Genomic DNA, 18,980 nt, shown 5'->3' with positions numbered 1-18,980 from the left:
GCCAGGAAGCTGCTGTGACACTACACTTCTCGTGGTGACAGGCTGAGGAATTACACAGCAGGAGTGATGGTAATCTGTGTGGGGGTCTGTGTGGGGGTATGTGCACACTTTCAGCACAAAATTAATGTTTAGTTTCATGGTTACGATTTCTTAAAAGGCTTTATAACTGGCATACTAAACTATGCTTACTGATATAATACCACCTAATAGATAAATACTATATTAGTGAACGTGACGTGATTGTCATTTTGAAACACAGCACAGCACACGGTGACACAACAAAATGTGTCCTCTGTTTTTAACCCATCACCCTTGGTGAGCAGTGGGCAGCCATGACAGGCGCCCGGGGGAGCAGTGTGTGGTGATGGTGCTTTGCTCAGTGGCACCTTGGAGGTTTGGGATTCAAACCGGCAACCTTCTGATTACGGGGCCGCTTCCTTAACCGCTAGGCCACCACTGCACCAACCAACCACTTATTATGAACATCAACAGAAAATGGCAACTGACTAAACATGAATAATTGTAATTAATTATCTGTATTCATAAATTCTCTCCCATTGGAGGAACAGCAAATAAAGCATTGAAAATTATTATAAAGAAGCACAAATATTTTAAACAGTTCCTGATTTAGCATTTTATTGAATTATTTATTGATGTTGTGATGACATAGTTTAACATTTATTAACCAAAGACTTTATTTCCATAATACAATGGTTAACACCATTAGTCCACTGAATAAATATTATCTAAATAAATATTATAATAAATATTATGAATAAATTCGCAATTAAATTTTATCTTCAAACTCTCAAAGTTATTTAATCTTCCAAAAATCATCTTTGAAAGTAAAAACAGGTTTTTAAACAGTAATCCAGTATATACACCAAACTAAGCTGGCACGTTTCATCACATGCTTCTGTTAACAGTGCAGAGTGGTTAAAACCAAACAGTGAGTGGGGGTGGTTGGTGAAGAAAATGCTCCAGTCCTCCTACAGCACCAGCAGATACAGGAGCCACAGCAGGAAACACAGTGTGCCGAAGCAGGTGTGCCAGTCCAGTTTGAAAGTGTCGAGGTCGGAGCGGCATTTACCTGCGACCTGCAGCACGCAGCTGGAGGAGACAGTGCCGGCCGAGTTAGCGGCCTGTGCCGCGTAGAGAGCCGCATCGCTCTCAGACGCCCTCGGTATGAAAAGTGCATGTTTGCCTTCTTTTTGGGACAGTTCTACACGCTCGTCGGGGGTCAGTTTCTGTCCATTCTTGAACCTGGAGCAAAGAGTGAATTTTCACGTCACACAATCACAGCACGGGAACAGAAAGAGGGTTGACGGCAGAGTAGAGGGGGTATGATTAAGGGGTATTATTAAAGCCACCACTGATGAAATGTTAGTGGAAATAGCAAACATTATACTGATGAAAATGTACGTGGCTACAGAAAACATGCTGTGCAGATGGGTGCATTCACTTTGTCTGACGTGGGCGCCTGACTATTTATTAAATGTATCTTCACATTGCAAGATCTATAATTTTGTCTGATATATATTACATTCACCATGATTTTCTCATTTCACTTATTTTCTGTTGCCTTCAAGCTGTTATAGGCTACCCACCATGTTAAAGTAGGCTCTGGAAATCCAGTGACTTCCACCTCCAGGGTGACAGGGGAGCCCTCCATTACTGTGGCGTTAGACATGGCTTTGGTGAAGTTAGGGCCCTGGTGTGCCGGGCTCCCCATAGCTCTGCTGGTGGACAGCCTGATCTCCTCTCGGATGGCCGTGGGCTTGCAGACGTCTGGGTCCTGCTCTGTTGTTAATGGGGACTGAGGGACATGCAGGTTACCGGCGCGAGGGACGGCTCCTCGGCCTGAGTCGGGCTCATGCACACACTGCTGAGTCTTGGTGAGGCTCTCATGCACTGAGTAGAAGGTCTGGTGGCATTCGGCCGCGCCGGAATGGCTCGGCGGGGCCTTGTTCTTCAGGATGCTGGAGATGGTGCTGGAGACCAAGCTTGGAGCAGGCACCGTTAAGGGGCTCTGCACAAAAGAAGAGGACTCAGCTCTGAACCTGGTGCCCAGGCCAGCAATGGGAGACTCTCGCCTGGTGTGGACATTGTCACCGTGTTGAGAATGGGACTGGTGGCTGTACTGGTTGACATGCAGGCTGTGGGAGCTGAAGCAGTAGCCGTCGTCCATGTCATTCTCGGACTGGACAATGTTGGACTCGGGTGTCTCAGATAGCGGGGGAAGGGAAATGTCATCTGGCGAAGTGCATTCGTATTCATCGTTGGAGAGGGACTCTTCTGTGAGACGGTCCTGCTGCAGCTCTCCTTCATTCGCCGAGTCCGGGGAAAAGAACTCTTCAGACGGGTGGGGGGCATCACCCTGTTGGGAATGAAGGCACAAAAAAATGAAATGGACCCCACCTTGACAGAGAAACAAGCACACCATGGCAAGTATTTCAAACTCGGAACACACGAACCCGTGAACAAGTGGCAGTCCCACTGGTGTGAGGTGTCTTTTGAGAAGAACCCTGCCTCCCTCTTTGGAACTCTCTCTGGATTTCATGAAAGCTTGGGGCCGTGGACAAGTTTGGGGGAGGGGTGTCGGTGTCATGGAACACATGGATCTTCCTGTCACCCTCCCCCGGGGTGCACACATTAAAGGAGTGCTTGTGGGAGAAGGAGGTGTGATGCTGTTCTTTTCTCTCCACCGAGGACTTCCCTGTGATGGTCTCCACCCTGCTGGTGCTGGAATAAGCCTCTTGAGTGTAGGAACTGCACTCCGAAAACACCTTGAGATGCTCGGCGCCTTGAGTTTGTTTATCGGGCAAATCCTGACTCTTGCTTTTGCGAATGTGAGGTTTCTTGACGTCCGCCATCTTGCTTGATGGCGCATCTTTATCACATCCTGGCACCGTCATTTCAGGCGTGTGACCGCTTTCTTTCAGCTCTGACTGCAGAGAACCAATGTAAACAATGTCAGACAAATGAAATAAAAGAGGCTTCACCCAAGAATTAAATAAAGTGGTTTCTTTACCATTTCGATATACTCTTGACATCGTGAGTGGTGGTTTTGTGGTGTTTGGCTCAAGGGGTCCTCTTGCAAATTAGCGTCAGATTGCTGCTTGGAAGCCCCTGCCTGAAAAATAAGAAAGAATCCACTTATGGAACAGAATCCTGGACTGTAAAAAATAAAGTTGTAGAAAATGTACTGACCTGCAATTTGGCTTCTAAATCCATAAGGCCATTGGACAGTTCCTTAATAGATTCCACTATTTCGTTGTGCCGGGCTACAGTTTTCTCCGTGTATTTATTTCCCTCCTCAGCCCCTGGTAAAGAATTTCAAATATTATCGATACAAAAGTCCCACCAGTGCATGTCCATCATTTAAATTTTCATTAATGGCATTTTTGGAAGCCCTAACCCAGAGTGATTTACAATGAATATTTACAGCAACAGTCCTCCTGGACCAACTCAGGGTTAAATGTCTTACTCAGGGACATAATGGTAGTAAGTGGGGTCTGGACCTGTGACTGTGGCCTTCTGGTTCATGGGCGAGTGTGTGACCTGCTAGGCACCTACCACCCCATATTCGTTTAATTGAACCATTCATGGGTATGAATGATTCCCAGATGAAGCATTCGGCTCGACTCACCATGCAAGCGGACAGCCAGTTCGGTTATCTGCCGAATTCGTTCCTCTTGCTGTGGCACCGTTGGCCAGACAAACTTCTCAAACTGCTTGTAGAGAACACTGACGGCTTCCTTGGTCTTACACTGTGAGGAGTATTTCCCCACACGAACGATGGTGGCACTGGCTTCGTCACACCAAAACTGATACTGAAATACAAAAAAAGTGAAAAGCAGTTTTGACAAATGGATTCGTTTTCTTACTTCCTTTGGCTGTTGTGTTCCTACCAGCAGGAAATTGTAAAGATTATTTTGATTAAAATTATAACTCCAACCTGAATTCAATTAAAGAAATAAGTTAGGAGTGACCAGTGGCATTTACATTTACAGCATTTACCAGACGCCCTTATCCAGAGCGACTTACAATCAGTAGATACAGGGACAGTCCCCCCCTGGAGCAACTTAGGGTTAAGTGTCTTGCTCAGGGACACAATGGTAGTAAGTGGGATTTGAACCCGGGTCTTCTGGTTCATAGGCGAGTGTGTTAACCATTAGGCTACTACCACCAGTGGCAAATGGGGGCTTGTGGTTTGGATAGCGCATGATTGCTGAGTAGTCTATGTTTCTTCTATTTTTATTTATTTTTGCTTACGTCTGTGACATTTTTTATGTATTTAACAAGCATGCGAAGTCAGTTTCTAAAGTAATCCCATCTCCTGACCTCCTCCAAAGCCTGCTGGAGCTTCACAGTCATGTCCAGGTTTTGTTTGTACTCCTCCACCGTCCTGCCAAAATCGCCCAGCTGTCTCTGCAACTCATTCATTACATCCTCAATCTCCCTGGGGCTGCTGCCGATCAGATGCTTCTCGGTGCTGGCTGAAACCTTCACAGTGAAGGCCTGCATCTTCTTCTTCAGTACCTATGAGAGAAAGAAAAGATAAGATAAGATAGATGGTGAATGATAGATGGTGATAAGAAAAATGGTGGACCTATCCACAAAGAATCAGCACAATAGGGATTAAAGTGCAATTAAACGATTTGGCCACTTCCATCTTACCAGGAGCTTCTCAGTGTACACTTCCGTTTGTTGCATTTGGTTCTTGACTGCCTTGATGTTCCGTGATTTGTCATTTTTCTTCACGTAGTTGAACTTCAGGTTGTTGAATTTCTTCTTAAGGTCCTTGAAAGACTCTCTGATCTGACAGTAACATAAAACAACATGATAGTAAACATGTACATAAAACCATATACATATTCACTGCATTCCTGATGTATAAGGTTAGATGGTTTTAATTTTTTCATAATCCAGGCATTAAATCTTCTGCATCTGAATGTTCTGGGACATTCTGGAACCCACAGAGTCTCCTGCAATATGGACAATAATCTCCAAATGTAAAAATGTTTGGGGATTGGGGCAATTTGAGATCATTTGAGATGAAAAAGAGCTTGGCCAGACTATTTTGAGTTTAATGATAGGAGATGAGTTATACCGAGGGACCAATTTAGTCCAGCCTGTTGGGGTTTTAGAATGGCGTAGAGTCTCCAAATGACTAGCTCATGTGTAAGCCAAAGACAGCTGCTGCCTGGATCTCAGATCCTCTTTTGAACAGTCGTAACTATCTTACTGGACTCCTCCAACTGGTGGGCATCGGGGGGGGGGGGGGGGGTCTGTCTTTAACACCTCGGGGAGGAGCAGAAGCAGCAGATCTGTGCCTCTGGGTAATGAACAACCAAAAATACAGAGAGCCCAGGGTGCATGAAAGCCAGTGCCACCTCATCATCTTTCCCAAGTTGTGCTAAGGTTCCAGTGAAAGAAGCAGCTGCTGAGGAGATCCGGTGATATCAGCTACAGACAGACTGACCTGAATTCACTGATCACTTTGAGTGATAAAGGGCCTTTGCATTCAGAAATTTTTAAGTTTAGACGTGATTAAATCCTATCTCATTATTGTTGTTCGAGCTATAAATTTAGAGGGCACTGTATGTACCCTTTTGGCCCCTATTTAAATTTTTTTCTATGGTCAGAAGAGAAGAAGAGAACGAATTGTTTCGGGACTGTATTTCAGTCGATGAGACCTCAGTCTTTAAAAATTGGTGTCACACAACATGGCTGTTGAAGAGCAGCGACAGCTGCCTGAGCTAAAATGTCTTCGTGTTTACTCGTGCATGTTGATGTTTGCTGAATTGCCATTGGCTGCATCAGAGATCCGGTCAAATAGAAGTGAGCAGAGAACACTCTCTGGCACAGAAACTGTACACATTTCAGTATCAAGTGAAGGCACAATCACGTATTAACACATGACCTGTGATACAATAAGGTTTCAAAAAGGTTTTACTCACACCACAAGGGGTCTAAGTATGGAGAAGTGTGAAGCCAAACAGATAATATAAGAATTGCTGCATCAGCAGTGGCGCTTTGTATATACATTTGGGCCTGGTTTTCAATTCTGTGCTGCCTGTCTAATGAAGTTACATGGGCTGTAAGTTAGAAAAGTTAGCTCTGTTATAAAACACAGCTTTGTATGAAAATGGAAGGAATCAAGACATTGTATGACATCTAATGTATGTGTTTCCAGTGTTCCAGACAAGTCCACAACCACGAGCAGGATTGAGAAACTGATCTGAATGACCTTAAAATGTGGTCACCTCCTTCAGTGGGAAAGCACCTTCAGTGACCTCTAGTGGCCAATGCATGATCTAGAAAGGATGATAACTAAATAAAAGTATTTAGACTAAAACTCTGAAGTTATTGATCCGGGTTGAAACAGGCTGTTTCTCATGAAACCAACACAACGATATGTCAGTGCCTGGGAGAAAGCCAAGAGAAGACCTATGGACACGTTTCTACGAACTGGAAATGTGTCCATACAAACCATGTGGAGCCACCATCACCGGTAAAAATGCAACAAACTTGCAAGCCAGTGACCCTGAAATCCATGCGAACATAAGTCACATTAGCATGAAAATTTGTGTTGTTATTAGTGTTAGCTGTGTTAACTCGCTTTCTGAGGGAAGTGTAGTATTTGCAAATGAATAGCTAGGCAAGGATTGTTAAACTCAACATTAAACTCGACATTAAGCTCTCTCATTTTTCTACTGCTTTGGTTCTCACCGCTACTTTCATATTATAAGGTAGGCAATATGCAGCATATAAAGTATATGCAAATGCATATTGCACCTCAATACCATTCCATAACTAATTGAAAACGTTTTTATTTCATCTTCAGAAATGCAAGGGAAAATAAAACATGATTTAGCATTTACACTTTATATTTGACTAAAACTATTGTAGATTTATTCAAATAAAATCTTATTCAATAAGATTTTTAGTCAACTAAAACTAAAGCAATTTAGTTGATTAAATTATGACATAAAATAACATTTTCATTAGACTAAAACAAAATCTAAATTTGGTGTCAGAATTAACACTGGTATGATATTGAAACATTGTATCATGATTATGGTCATTTATGTAATCATAAATATCAGAATTAGTTTTCTTGTATAAATAACAGTTAAAATTTAGGTAGTCTGTGAGCCTGTTGTTGGTGGTGTAATTAATCATTATGCCTGTCACATGCCATTTTGTCATCATATTCAGAAAATAAATAAACTTCATATTTTTAGATTACATGCCTGATTAGTTTATTAATTATGCGACATACACAAAGCTTTTGAATGACTAATCTAAAAGGTGCTTCATGAGAAATTAATTTATAACAAGGTCACTTGCTTGGGTGTATTTGTGTGTGCAGGTGTGTGTGTGTAATAGCAGGCTGATTTATAGCCATTCCTCATTTACCAGGGGATATCCAATTATTCCTAAACACAATGTGCCAAAAGGGCACTATGGTGGCGACAGGAACTGGAGATTGTCTCCTCTAAAAATATAAAAATTCTAACCATCAGCCACTGGGTGGAAGCAGAGATCATTCATGTGAAAATGATGGCTGCTATTAATAGGTACATTAATGGGTGATATTCAAGTAATGTCAGTGTAAAAAAAAAGGAGTAAAAAAAGGAGTAAAAAATATAGATATACTGTACAGGCCAAATGTTTGGACACACATTCAATGTGTTTTCTTTATTTTCATATAAAACATGTTTTCAGTTATTTCACCTTTTTTTGTTAAGTACACAACTCCACATGTGTTCATTCAAAGTTTTGATGCCTTCAGTGAGAATTTACCAACGTAAATGGCCATGAAAATAAAGAAAACACATTGAATGAGAAGGTGTGTCCAAACTTTTGGCCAGTACTGTACATACATGAAACATCTCACTTAATTGACAAAAAATTGACAATTGACAATGTCAAGGGACACTGGGTGCATTCCAAACAGCCTATCGACTGCTAATCCCAGGGATCCTATTATTTCGGCTACTAAGTGGCTGATAAGGCTGGAATCTTCTTTCCTGTCCGGAGTGACAGGAGACAAATGGCAGGATCTGAGAGTCGCTTAGGGAAGGGACAGGTTGGAGACGAAGCTCACACTCAACAAACTAAATTTAACAAGGCCCACCGCGTTATAAATAACGCACAGAAGAGACAAAGAACGAGAGGCAGCACAGCACAAGTGCGGGCGACGAAGAGAGAGTCTTCACCTCACCAATCTCCTCCTTAAATAAACAGTAATTCACGTTGCTCCTCAGGCTCTCCTCACACTTGCTGGCCTCCACGTTCCAGTTTGCACTCGCCCTCTCCAGCATGGCCAGCTTCTCCTGCAGACGAGCCACCGAGAAGCCCAGTGCATGCTGGGGACGCAGATGGTCGAGGCTGGTTATTGTAATCCATTTAACATGTAATGCATTTTAGTCCTAACTGTCCTAATTAAACAAAAGACTAAAAAATCTACATACAAAAAGATTTAGCATAAACAATTTTAAATATGTAATGGGAATTTGGAAGATTTTTAAGTACATATGATTATAATCATTGTTAAATGTATATCTTGTAATGTTATTCCAATAATATTTTATTTGATAAAATAGCACATTTGTCATCTTGCCTAATTTTAATTTGTATTGTATTTAATTTCATGCAAAGTTATTTCATAACCAACAGGCATCATTAGATATTGACACTCAGACCAGAAAAAAAATGACCATTGATATATAATATAATGCAATGTGGAATTTTAAAACTTAATTCATAATTTAAAAAAAAAAAGAAAGATGTAAAAGGCCCGCCTCACCGACTTCTGCACTGCGTTGATGATGTCGGTCCCCAGCGAGACGGCCAGCTTGTATAAGTGCCTGACGTGACCTTGCCGCTCTCGGTGCTGCGTGAGCTGGATCTTAGCCTGACTGGTTTCGCTGAAAGCCGTCACCGACTCTGACATCAGCAGGTTGTCCAGCTGGGAAAGGAAAAGTGTTTTTTTTTTTTTGTCATTGTGCTGTACAGCAAGCACAGCACACAGAGACACAACGGAATGTGTCTTATGCGTTTAATCCAACACTCTTAGCAGATGGAGCAGTGGGCAGTCATGACAGGCACCCGGGGAGCAGTGTGTGAGGGACCTCAGTGGCACCTTGGCAGGTCGGGATTTGAACCCGCAACCCTTCGGCTACAAGTCCACTATCTTACCAACTAGGCCACCCCTGCACCACCATGGGATCAATAATTAGGATTGGATTTAGAAAATGTACATTCCTTGTCATAGCCATAATTTCATAAAGTCTGTTCTGACTTAAGAAGGATCTACGGCTCTCACCGTTCGTGCATGTTTGATTCGTCGGGTTCACAGTAAAGGGAAAGCGAAAGAAAAACCTGTACCTCTTCGCAGAGCTGACTGAATTTGACAGCCATGCTGAGGACTGTCTCATGCTCTTTGATTTTGTCTTTGACCTGCTGGTGGAGATGAAGCAGATCTGTCACTTTCTCGTTCTTCTCTTTAATAGGAATTCCCTTCAGCGCCAGCAGCTCTGATGTCTTAACCAGCCACTCCACCTCGGCATTCAGTTGCTTCAACGAAACAGAACGAGATGGATGCAGAGGTACAGACGCCAGAAGAAGTTACTCTCTCCATCGGAGATGAACTTCTGGCCTTGGTATATCCGGATAAAAATGTACTCACCAGGAACTTTGGCTTGGCTAAGTTGAACGAACCTTGCAGCTTGGTCACTGCTGACCTATCGCTCCCCAAGTCAGCTTTGGACGTTGGGAGAAAAGCGCCTTCCAGAGCCTTCAGGTCATGAGTCACCTTTTGAAAATCGAACATTGAGAAAAGTTCGTTTTTGTGTCCGGGCCTTTGCTACTATTTGCAGGAACATAACTTTCGTTTCATTTCGTACCTTTTTAAGCTGCTCTTTGAATTTTTTCCACTGCTTTTTCACGGATTTCATCTGGTTGACGTGGAGCTGCCAGGAGGTCCACAGGTCCGAAAGGTCGGCTTTCTTTTTGGTCAGGGCTTCAAACGTCCTCTCTACTACACTCACAGCCGCCTTCACGTCCAGGCTGAGGTTTTCACTCACCTGCCATGAACGGCCACAAAAAGGTTGAATGAAGCACTCCGATGTTTAGCAAAATGAGCCACAACTCCACAGCTTCATTTATAGTCGACTTTAATGATGAGAATGCTGAGCATTTACCATGTTAGAAGAATTGATGAAATTGTTTCCAAGGTCCTGCATATTCAGGAACTTCTGCAGCATTGACTGCCACTTAGCATCAGCAGTGTCCTTTACAGCAACAGTGCCGTCCTCACCCTCCTCATCCTCCACAGGTCTGTTCTTATAGCATTCATGCAAGTTCTTCATCAGCTCCTCTACCTGAAAAAGGCACAAAGCAGTGTGTTGTTCCAGTTATGGCCCTTGCTACTAAAACAACCTGGCAGAGGTCATGTGATGCGACAGGAGCCCCACCTCGTCCGCTGCGCGCAGAAAGCCCACGTAGGGCCCGAGACTCTCTATGCGCGCTGCAATGTTCCTTGCGACGGTCCTTAAGTCTTCGGCCAGCAAGGACGCTTTGTTGGAGAGCTCCACGGACTCTGGCGCCTCCAGCGCTCTCAGCTCTGTTATAAGCTCAGCAATGGTCTTCGATTCGCCTATGACACTCTAAACGAGAACAATGACAGACACGGTAACCCATGACCGAATGGTCCTTCACGGCCCAGTCAGATTAGTACAGTTTAGCACCTCCTCACCTGCACTTGAGAAGACAGGTCCACATGCTTGGTGAGCATATCTTCAGCATCTGAGCGTGAACGTCCTGGCTGAGTACAGCTGGAGAGCGAACCGTTGCTTTTATCGATCCATGATGACACCTTTCGATCATTTGAAAATGATCCAAGAACGGTTAAGGAACAACCAATTGGCCTCCAAAATTGTCATGGAACAGTTTGCCATGGGATAGTGCTTTAATGCTTCAATATACCTTCACATGCAGCCTTCAAAGCATTCATAAAGGGTCATATCCCAAAATGAAAATATATAAATGTGTGTGTGTGTTGTACCTTATCAATTAGCTCCTCAACTGAAATGACTAACTGTTGCCTCTTCGTTATCAGCTCCCTGTGGGCATGACACTGCTTATTAAGACCTTCGACGCGGTCTTTAATATATCCCAGCATCCTTTTCACCCCTTCCGTCTGATCACTGCGGAATACAAACATGAGGCAGATCTAATTATTGCACTTAATGGAAATGACGTACATTTCAGTGTCTGGACAAGCTCACCAGTCTGGACTGGCCTTGCGGAGTATGAGCTCTCCTTTCTGGAGGGGGTCTGCTGAGGAGTCTTTAGTGCCACGCTGCAGGTCCTCGTGCTTCTTGGCCAGCTCTAACAACGTGAGCGGCAGAGTCGTCAGCCGTTTTAAGTTGCTCTCAGTGTTCCCCAGTTCTTCAAAAGCCTTAGCAGCAGCAAATAAACATCATCAGCTTACACTTCCCTCCAAAAAATAATGACCATCGTTTTTTTTTTATGGATATGGATCTGTGTATCCACTAGAGTGCAGCATCCTCCAAAAAAAGAAAGTGCTGGCTGCCGAGGCAGGAGAGCTGCACGTTTAACCCTTCTGTGGCGTTCCGGTCTGTGGAACCCATTTGTAAATGATGTATGTAAATTATTATCATTTAAAATTTGGCTCCTGTTCTGTGACGAACATTTAACACAAGACATTTACACGCTCACCTCCACAAAAAGAACATTTGCACAGCGCACAAGGGTTAAGAATGAAGATGAAGGAGCGCGTTAGTGGAAGCGTGATGTGCTGCGGGCAGCAGACCTTATTCGCGCTGCTGAAGAAGGCATGGCTCTCCTGAAGCTGTGCCAGGCGGCCCACCATGAGACTCCATAACTTCTCGTGCAGGGCCTTCAGCTTCTGACTCTTCTCAGGCAGCCTCTCCGCCTGTGGGCCGCTGGCCGCAGCCTGGATCTCGGATGCTTGCGTCAGCAACGTCTCGACCTGCCGACCCCAGTCCTGTGTCAGAATTCACACCCAAGCAACTCGTAAAGTTATCTTATAAAACTGCCGATTCCTGCGTTGTCCATTTCTCTAAGAGAATAGAAACCAAAGTATACGATGCATTTATAACTGTATTCATGATTCAACATTTTATGGAGAAGAGTATGGACTTTTAGAGTACAATGATTATGACATTCTGGCTGGATTATTTGCACTGAGTCTCACCTTGGCTTTCAGCTCGAACTCCTTAAATTCCTGAAGCAGCGTTTCACTGTCTGACAGCGATGAACCGAGCTGGTCTTTTTTTAGGTATAAATGTGCGTTCTCCTTGAACCAGCAAACGGCCTGCAAGCACAACCATGGCAAGAGCACAATGCAGAAAACTGCTGTTTCAACTTATTCTTTTGGACAGGAAGCATCTGCGAAGCTTTTACCCTCCGGATGGAACGCAGCCAGAGCTAATGGCACTGGGCCATTCATTTCACCAACGTCAGTCATCATGTAGTTTTATACGCTTGCTCATCGGGTCAACTGCCTTTCAACACTACTGTAAGAAACAGTTCTTATTAACAGACTCCCAATAGACATCTCACTCCTGATATGCCACCGTCTCTCACTATTCAAAGTACAAATGGGCATCACAAGGTGGGCCACAGCAAATTTCGGTAAATATCTCTGCAATGAAGTACAAATAGTAACGTTTTTTGGCTAGATTTTGTATGTTTTAAATGTTTAGTCGTAGTTTATGCATTTTTGGGTCATTTGTTGATGCGATAACAGACATGCTGCAGGCTTTCTGAAAGAAAACACCCTAAAAGGAATACATTTGGAATGTTTTTGTTCATTTTTGACGTAAGGCAAAAATTTGCCAGCATTGCAGGTTCTAACAATGACTTCTGGCATGATGGCATGGCATTATGAGTAGCACCTTGTTTATGCAAATACCGCCATTATTACGGTTGCAGTAGTTCACACAGGAAGCGATTTTATTCTTAATACAAAATAATAATAATATTAATAAAAACGACACTACATTGGTAAACCAGTAGATGGAGTAGTCCTGGTGTAGCGCTAGAAGTATAGAATGAATTGCCAGCTAAAGTAAAGTGGCACATAAATCTATAATGGTATGCAGGTGCTCTTATCCAGAGTGACTTACAATCATTATTTACAGGGACAGTCCCGCCCTGGAGACACTCAGGGTTAAGTGTCTTGCTCAGGGACACGATGGTAGTAAGCGGGGTTTGAACCTGGGTCTTCTGGTTCATAGGCATTCTATTTTATTTACCTCTTAGTTCAATTTTATTTATTTCTAACAGAGAGTGGTTCAGGGTGCATTTCACTGTGTGTTGTACTGCTGTAACTATGCATGTGACAAGTCTAATGTAATACCATGCGTCAATTTTTTTTAACATAAACAAATATAAACAGGTCTAACAGCAAGCACATGAACTTTGGCAAGACTGTAAACTGAGGAACACAGTAACTTACTTCCTGTTCTCGCAGATCCCATTCATTCACATTGTGGACGACTTCCAGATCGTGATGCTGTTTTTTCATGTTCAGGTCCACTTGCCGGCGTCTGTCTTGCAGGATCTCCATCAGACTCTCTACCTTCCTGCAGCTGCTGTCGGCCTCTCGGAACGCGCCGGAATACAGCAACGCCGCATCTGAATGGAAGTCGTTGAGGAAGTCGCGCAACTCGTGGCTTTTGTTCAGCACGAGCATGGATTTCTCCAAGAGTCCTGGTGGGATTGTTAATAAATTAGATGAATGAGCTGTTGTGGTATATTTGTGGTATATATATATGTAAAACTTCGAGGTTGTAGTTATTTTTGTGGATGTTAAAGTTTGTGTATATGTAGGAGAAATACATATTCTAAGCTGATGAGTGACGTGAATGTGTCCTCTGCTTTTAACCATCACCCTTGGCGAGCAGTGGGCAGCCATGACAGGCGCCCGGGGAGCAGTGTGTTCGGGGCTCGATTCCTTCTGATTACGGGGCCGCTTTCCTTGCTATTGAGCAGCAAAGTGTAGAGTGATCGATGGAAGTTGTGAAAGAATCGTGACTAAATCGTGAACGCACCTCTCTTAATATCACTGTGCTTCTGCAGAAGTTCGTCCAAGGAGTCGGCACCAGAAAGCTCCAGTCCAGCGCGCTGGAAGTCCTCGGCATCGTCTATTTTGATGGCGAACTGTAAGCAGGTGGGTTGGGAGTCATGCTTGTCACTGAGAAGCTGCGCTAACCCCTCGCTCCACCCTAATCAGGTTCAAAGCCTGCTGTGATGGCGATGGTGAGGCGACCGTCTGAAGCCATGCTTCTCTTTGATGTCAGTGCTGCTGGCGTCTCTGTGACACTCGCAGCCACCGTACTCGAGTGCCTGTCCTCCCACAGTAAGGAGTCTTACCCGCGCCTCATAAATCCACTTCAGCCCTCTGCGGCCGCGGCACAAGTGACTGGGAAAACGGCCATTTTTATCAAAGCGGCGGGGTGGAACCCGGCCGGACAAAAAGAGCAGTTTATCTGACGACTACTGAAACAACACATGGGAGGAAGCAGCTGCTCGCTGTACGGGCGGGGCAAATAAACAACGCATTCGCAGCGCGGCTTTCTGACGCTATCACATCGCTACACATATCCGACCATTAAATCTGCACAGGACGAGTGGACCTGACGTGCTTGTTAGGAGAAGGGAGAAGAGCCCGTACCTCCAGGGCCCTGTCGTAGAAGTCGGAGGCGAGGCGAAGGAGCGACATGCGTTTCTCCAGATGGGTGACCAGGGTCTTCCAGGCGGCGCTGAGGGTGCCCGCCATGGCCTCGTACACCTCCGCCTCATCCTCTTTCTCCTCCGCAGTTTTGTCCGCCTCTTGCAGTAGGAGCCGAACACCACCCTCCAGCTCCTGGGGGCAGAGGTCATCTTAGAATTACTTAAAAGAATATCATCAGTGTACTGCGTTCCAAACAAGCGTTCTAAAACGTTTCTATATTTATACAAGTGGCACTTTTTTAATGGTTCAGAATACTGAATACAAATACTATAGTACTACAGACATGTCTACAGAGTAAAGCACAGTGAGAGGGATATTCAGCATTTTCTGAATTTATGTAAACAGTGACTTTATGCAGAAATACGATGTAAACCCAGCGGGAGAGGAAGATTCATGTGAAGACTGCTGCATGTGCCAGAGGTATAAAGCATGTGAGTATTTCACAGAATGTTAAGAATTTGAATAAAACATTAACATGAGCATGAAGGGATGACTGTGTGCGGCTGAATTTATGTAAATGGAAAGAATGTGGGAATTTGTGGGGCCACACAGTGGAGGGTGGCATTGTGTCCCGGCTTTGTGTGGGCGGAGTTTGCATGCTGTCCCCGTGTTGGCGATTCCTCCTGTGGTCCGAAAGCATGCACACTAAGTGGATTCTAAAATGACTGTAGGTGTGAGTGTTTGCCCCACCCTCCTGGGATGTTTCAATCCCGATCCACCAAGGTGCCACTGAGGTGTCACTGAGCAAAGCACCGTCCCCACACACTGCTCCCCGGACGCCTGTCATGGCTGCCCACTGCTCACCAAGGGTGATGGGTTAAATGCAGAGGACAGATTTCACTGTGTGCACCATGTGCTTCATTTTCACTTCATTTTCACTGATTAGGTCTTTTTTTCTTTCTTATATTCATACTTAAATTGTTATTTGAGTGTATGGTAAGTTCAAATATTAAAATTGCAAGTTTTCAAATAAAGACCACTCAGTACATCTGTTCTAATTTTATGACCTGCATGAGTGTCATGTAATAAATTTATAATGCCTCCTTGTCAATTTTTGGAGCAATATATTCAGTACATAGATTTATTTCTTCATATCAAAGCGTTTAATAACAAGGTGTTTAAGAATGTAGTCGCATAACCACATTTACATTTACGACATTTATCAGACGCCCCTTATCCAGAGCGACTTACAATCAGTAGTGACAGGGACAGTCCCTCCGGAGACACTCAGGGTTACGTGACTTGGGTTACTCCCACAATGGCAGTAAGTGGGGTTTGAACCTGGGACTTTTCTTATGTCCTCTGGTTTATAGGCGCGTTTATTGGCGACTACCAACCTAATACCCACCATACAACTGGTTACCTTGAGTTTGGAGAGGAGCTGTTCATGCTCCGTGAAGAGTTTCTTCGTCTCTTCCTGGTTGTTCCCGATTTCCAGGAGGCTCGGCCTGGCATCACTCAGCTGCAGCTGCACAAACGCGCCGCACTGAAAACAGGCAAACAAAGCAAGGACGCTGCATGGGAGACACAGTATGCGTGTCAACAGTTCATCTCTCCACGCGGTGCAGGCCAACCTCTCGCTGGCTGACAACAGCCAGGCACCAAAACGACCAAAGGCGATCGATTATTTACTGATTTGTCCACGTCAGTCACTTGCAAAGGGCAGAAAGGAAGTCGGGCTAAATGGCTTTCAGTTGTCCACATAAGACCGGCAATCTTCTGGAGGAAAAGCAACTCCAAAGAGACCAAAGATGAACGTTGCTGAAGCCAAAATGAAGGGTTTGGTCAATCTGTGGCTCCGGCATGTTCCAAACCTGCTGCTTTTTGGCCAGCGCCTGGAAAACTTTGTAGAAAGCAAAGAAAAGCGCAACTGTGAACAGACGCAAGCGACGCAGTGCAAGTAGACCGGAAAGGTCCCAGAACCCACGTTTAGAGAGCGGTCGAGCAATTCTTCTGTTCCTAATCAATGTTAAGATCTGTTCACGTTTTGTGAGCGTTTAAAATCAGTGTGACAGGACATGACGTGATCCTCACAGCAATGGCCGAGACGCTTGAGACAGGCCTGAGTGCAAAGCTTTGTAATGGGAACCAGTCACGGCAGGATAATGGAAAAACAGGGGGAGGAAGGGGAGGGGGAGGGGTTATTGACGATCCGAGACACAATGTGAGCTGTGCGCTTCTGACATCATGGACCACCGCACTTTTCTTTCTCTATTTGGGGCTGGCTTTTTTTTTTAGAACACACCAGTCGATACAGGCGGCTAATGCAGCGAGGGCGGGGCCCTGTGGCGAGCAGACTAATCGATGTTCGCCAACGGTGGGTCATACACTCGTGTACAAACAATGCATATATTCATATTGGCCTAATGTGCTCATTTGCACAATTACCGCCACTAGCTCTATTCGCACCTCTACTCTACTGTAACTTTGCTCCCTTGTAAAATGTTGTATTATTTGCTGTTTTTATGTGTAGTATTTAGTTTTGTATTTTTTTTTCATAGCCGTGTATAGTTTTGTGTAGCGTGTATAGTTTTGCACCTCTACTCTCCTGTAACTTTGCTCCCTTGTAAAATCTTGTATTATTTGCTGTTTTTATGTGTAGTATTTAGTTTTGTATTGTTTTACATAGCCGTGTATAGTTTTGTGTAGCGTGTATAGTTTTGCACCTCTACTCTCCTGTAACTTTGCTCCCTTGTAAAATCTTGTATTATTTGCTGTTTGTATGTGTAGTATTTAGTTTTATTTAGTTTTGTATTGTTTTACATAGCCGTGTATAGTTTTGTGTAGCGTGTATAGTTTTGCACCTCTACTCTCCTGTAACTTTGCTCCCTTGTAAAATCTTGTATTATTTGCTGTTTGTATGTGTAGTATTTAGTTTTATTTAGTTTTGTATTGTTTTACATAGCCGTGTATAGTTTTGTATTGATTTTGTGTGATGTGTTTCGGGCTTTTTTTTGCCTCATAACATTCTATACATCATATCCAGGCCGCCTTCTCTGATTTTGCACCTTCTCGTCCCGTACACTAACCTTGCTACCTGCAGTTATGCCAAAATATATTCAGCATGAAAAATGACCACAAAGGCAGATCAGCGGCAACTTTTTAAGTTAAAAGTGAAAAACAGTTTCTTAGAGAGAAATGTTACCAAGAATGGGAAGAAGTACCTTGAGAACCGATACAACTATCTGGGAGTCCCCAGCCTGGACTGCAACAGTGCTGATGGTGGTCGTGGACGGCTGACCTCCGGCGTCTTCCTCGCTGGACATTGTCTCGAGTCGAACAAGAACGTGAAAAAGCCAAAACGTGAGCCCCCCGCAGCCAGGCTCGTGTTGTTCCCCGATCCGAGAGAGAGCGAGAGAGAGAGAGAGAGAAAGAGCGTTGCCTTCAAGAGAACAACATGGCTTTCCGAGGATAAAAAGCCTCAGCTCCGGTGTCCTCCAGCCGTCTCTGCCGGGGCAACTGGCTTGAGTAAACACTCTGCTGCTCTGGAGCACAGTGCAGAGGTTGACAGGGCAGAACGCTCTGTGTCAAAAATAGAAGTATGCACCGGGGTTATCACACGCCGCCGAGAACCATCTGACACACCCCCTTTGGCTTCGGGCGGCTGTGGTCTGTCTCCCTTCCCTACTTTCCACAGACGCCGGCAGGCAGGGCCACGGTCCCCCACGGAGCCCCACAGCCCCATCCCACCCAGAGAAGGGAGAGGATCTCGATCCCGAGAGGGCCAGCGGGCCAGGCATCCTTCGCCGTGGTATGCCAGTGTTTAAAAATCCCGAAAAAGAAAGTCAAGGGCGCTGCCCTGAGACTTCTGCGAGGTCTACGAATTCTCCTGCCGTGAGGTCACATCAGTGATCCGGTAAAGTCTGGTTAGGCAGGGGCCTAAAAAAAAAAGCATAACTGTCCTGCAATAAAGTGAAATGCTGATTCAGTGATTTCCTCACAATAGGAGGAAGCCCTCAGAGATAAACTAAAGCAACCCTTACAGATCTTTTAAAACTTTTTTTTTTTTTTTGAAAGATGAAAGCATTTGAAGCAAAATTCTGACTCCCGTGGTTTTTATCAGCGTGAGGAAGACGGCAACCAGAGGAACCGCCTGATAACCTTTAATCCCCCCACGACGCAATAATAGCCCTGCAGTCAAGAATTTCAATAGCCGAGGATTGTGAGGAACACTTGGGCTTAT

At 44.4% G+C, this 18,980-nt stretch overlaps 1 protein-coding gene across 2 annotated transcripts; it reads right to left on the bottom strand.

Annotated features, from left to right (window-relative positions):
* Positions 1–622: 622 nt before the first annotated feature.
* ccdc141 (coiled-coil domain containing 141) lies at positions 623–18,438 on the bottom strand. 2 transcript variants are annotated; one of them, XM_028991853.1, is made up of 25 exons: positions 17,962–18,438; positions 16,161–16,283; positions 14,738–14,929; positions 14,115–14,223; positions 13,520–13,773; positions 12,254–12,373; positions 11,849–12,043; positions 11,301–11,473; positions 11,078–11,219; positions 10,769–10,888; positions 10,488–10,679; positions 10,215–10,394; positions 9,918–10,097; positions 9,701–9,826; positions 9,400–9,588; positions 8,819–8,980; positions 8,229–8,378; positions 4,681–4,821; positions 4,345–4,542; positions 3,650–3,833; positions 3,211–3,323; positions 3,032–3,133; positions 2,475–2,948; positions 1,608–2,377; positions 623–1,263 (listed from the first exon to the last, which is right to left on the bottom strand). In XM_028991853.1, the coding sequence occupies exons 1-25, from the start codon at positions 18,061–18,063 to the stop codon at positions 990–992; spliced, it is 4,965 nt and encodes a 1,654-aa protein (XP_028847686.1). In that variant the 5' UTR covers positions 18,064–18,438; the 3' UTR covers positions 623–989. The 2 variants fall into 2 exon arrangements, with proteins under 2 accessions (XP_028847686.1, XP_028847687.1); XM_028991854.1 differs by having other exon boundaries at positions 11,849–12,028.
* Between the last annotated feature and the right edge of the window lie 542 nt (positions 18,439–18,980).

This window comes from Denticeps clupeoides, chromosome 9 (genome assembly GCF_900700375.1).
Source record: "Denticeps clupeoides chromosome 9, fDenClu1.1, whole genome shotgun sequence".
NCBI classification, from domain to species: Eukaryota; Metazoa; Chordata; class Actinopteri; order Clupeiformes; family Denticipitidae; genus Denticeps; species Denticeps clupeoides.
Note: the sequence above shows the minus strand (reverse complement) of the source record. Positions and strands in the feature narration are given on the sequence as shown.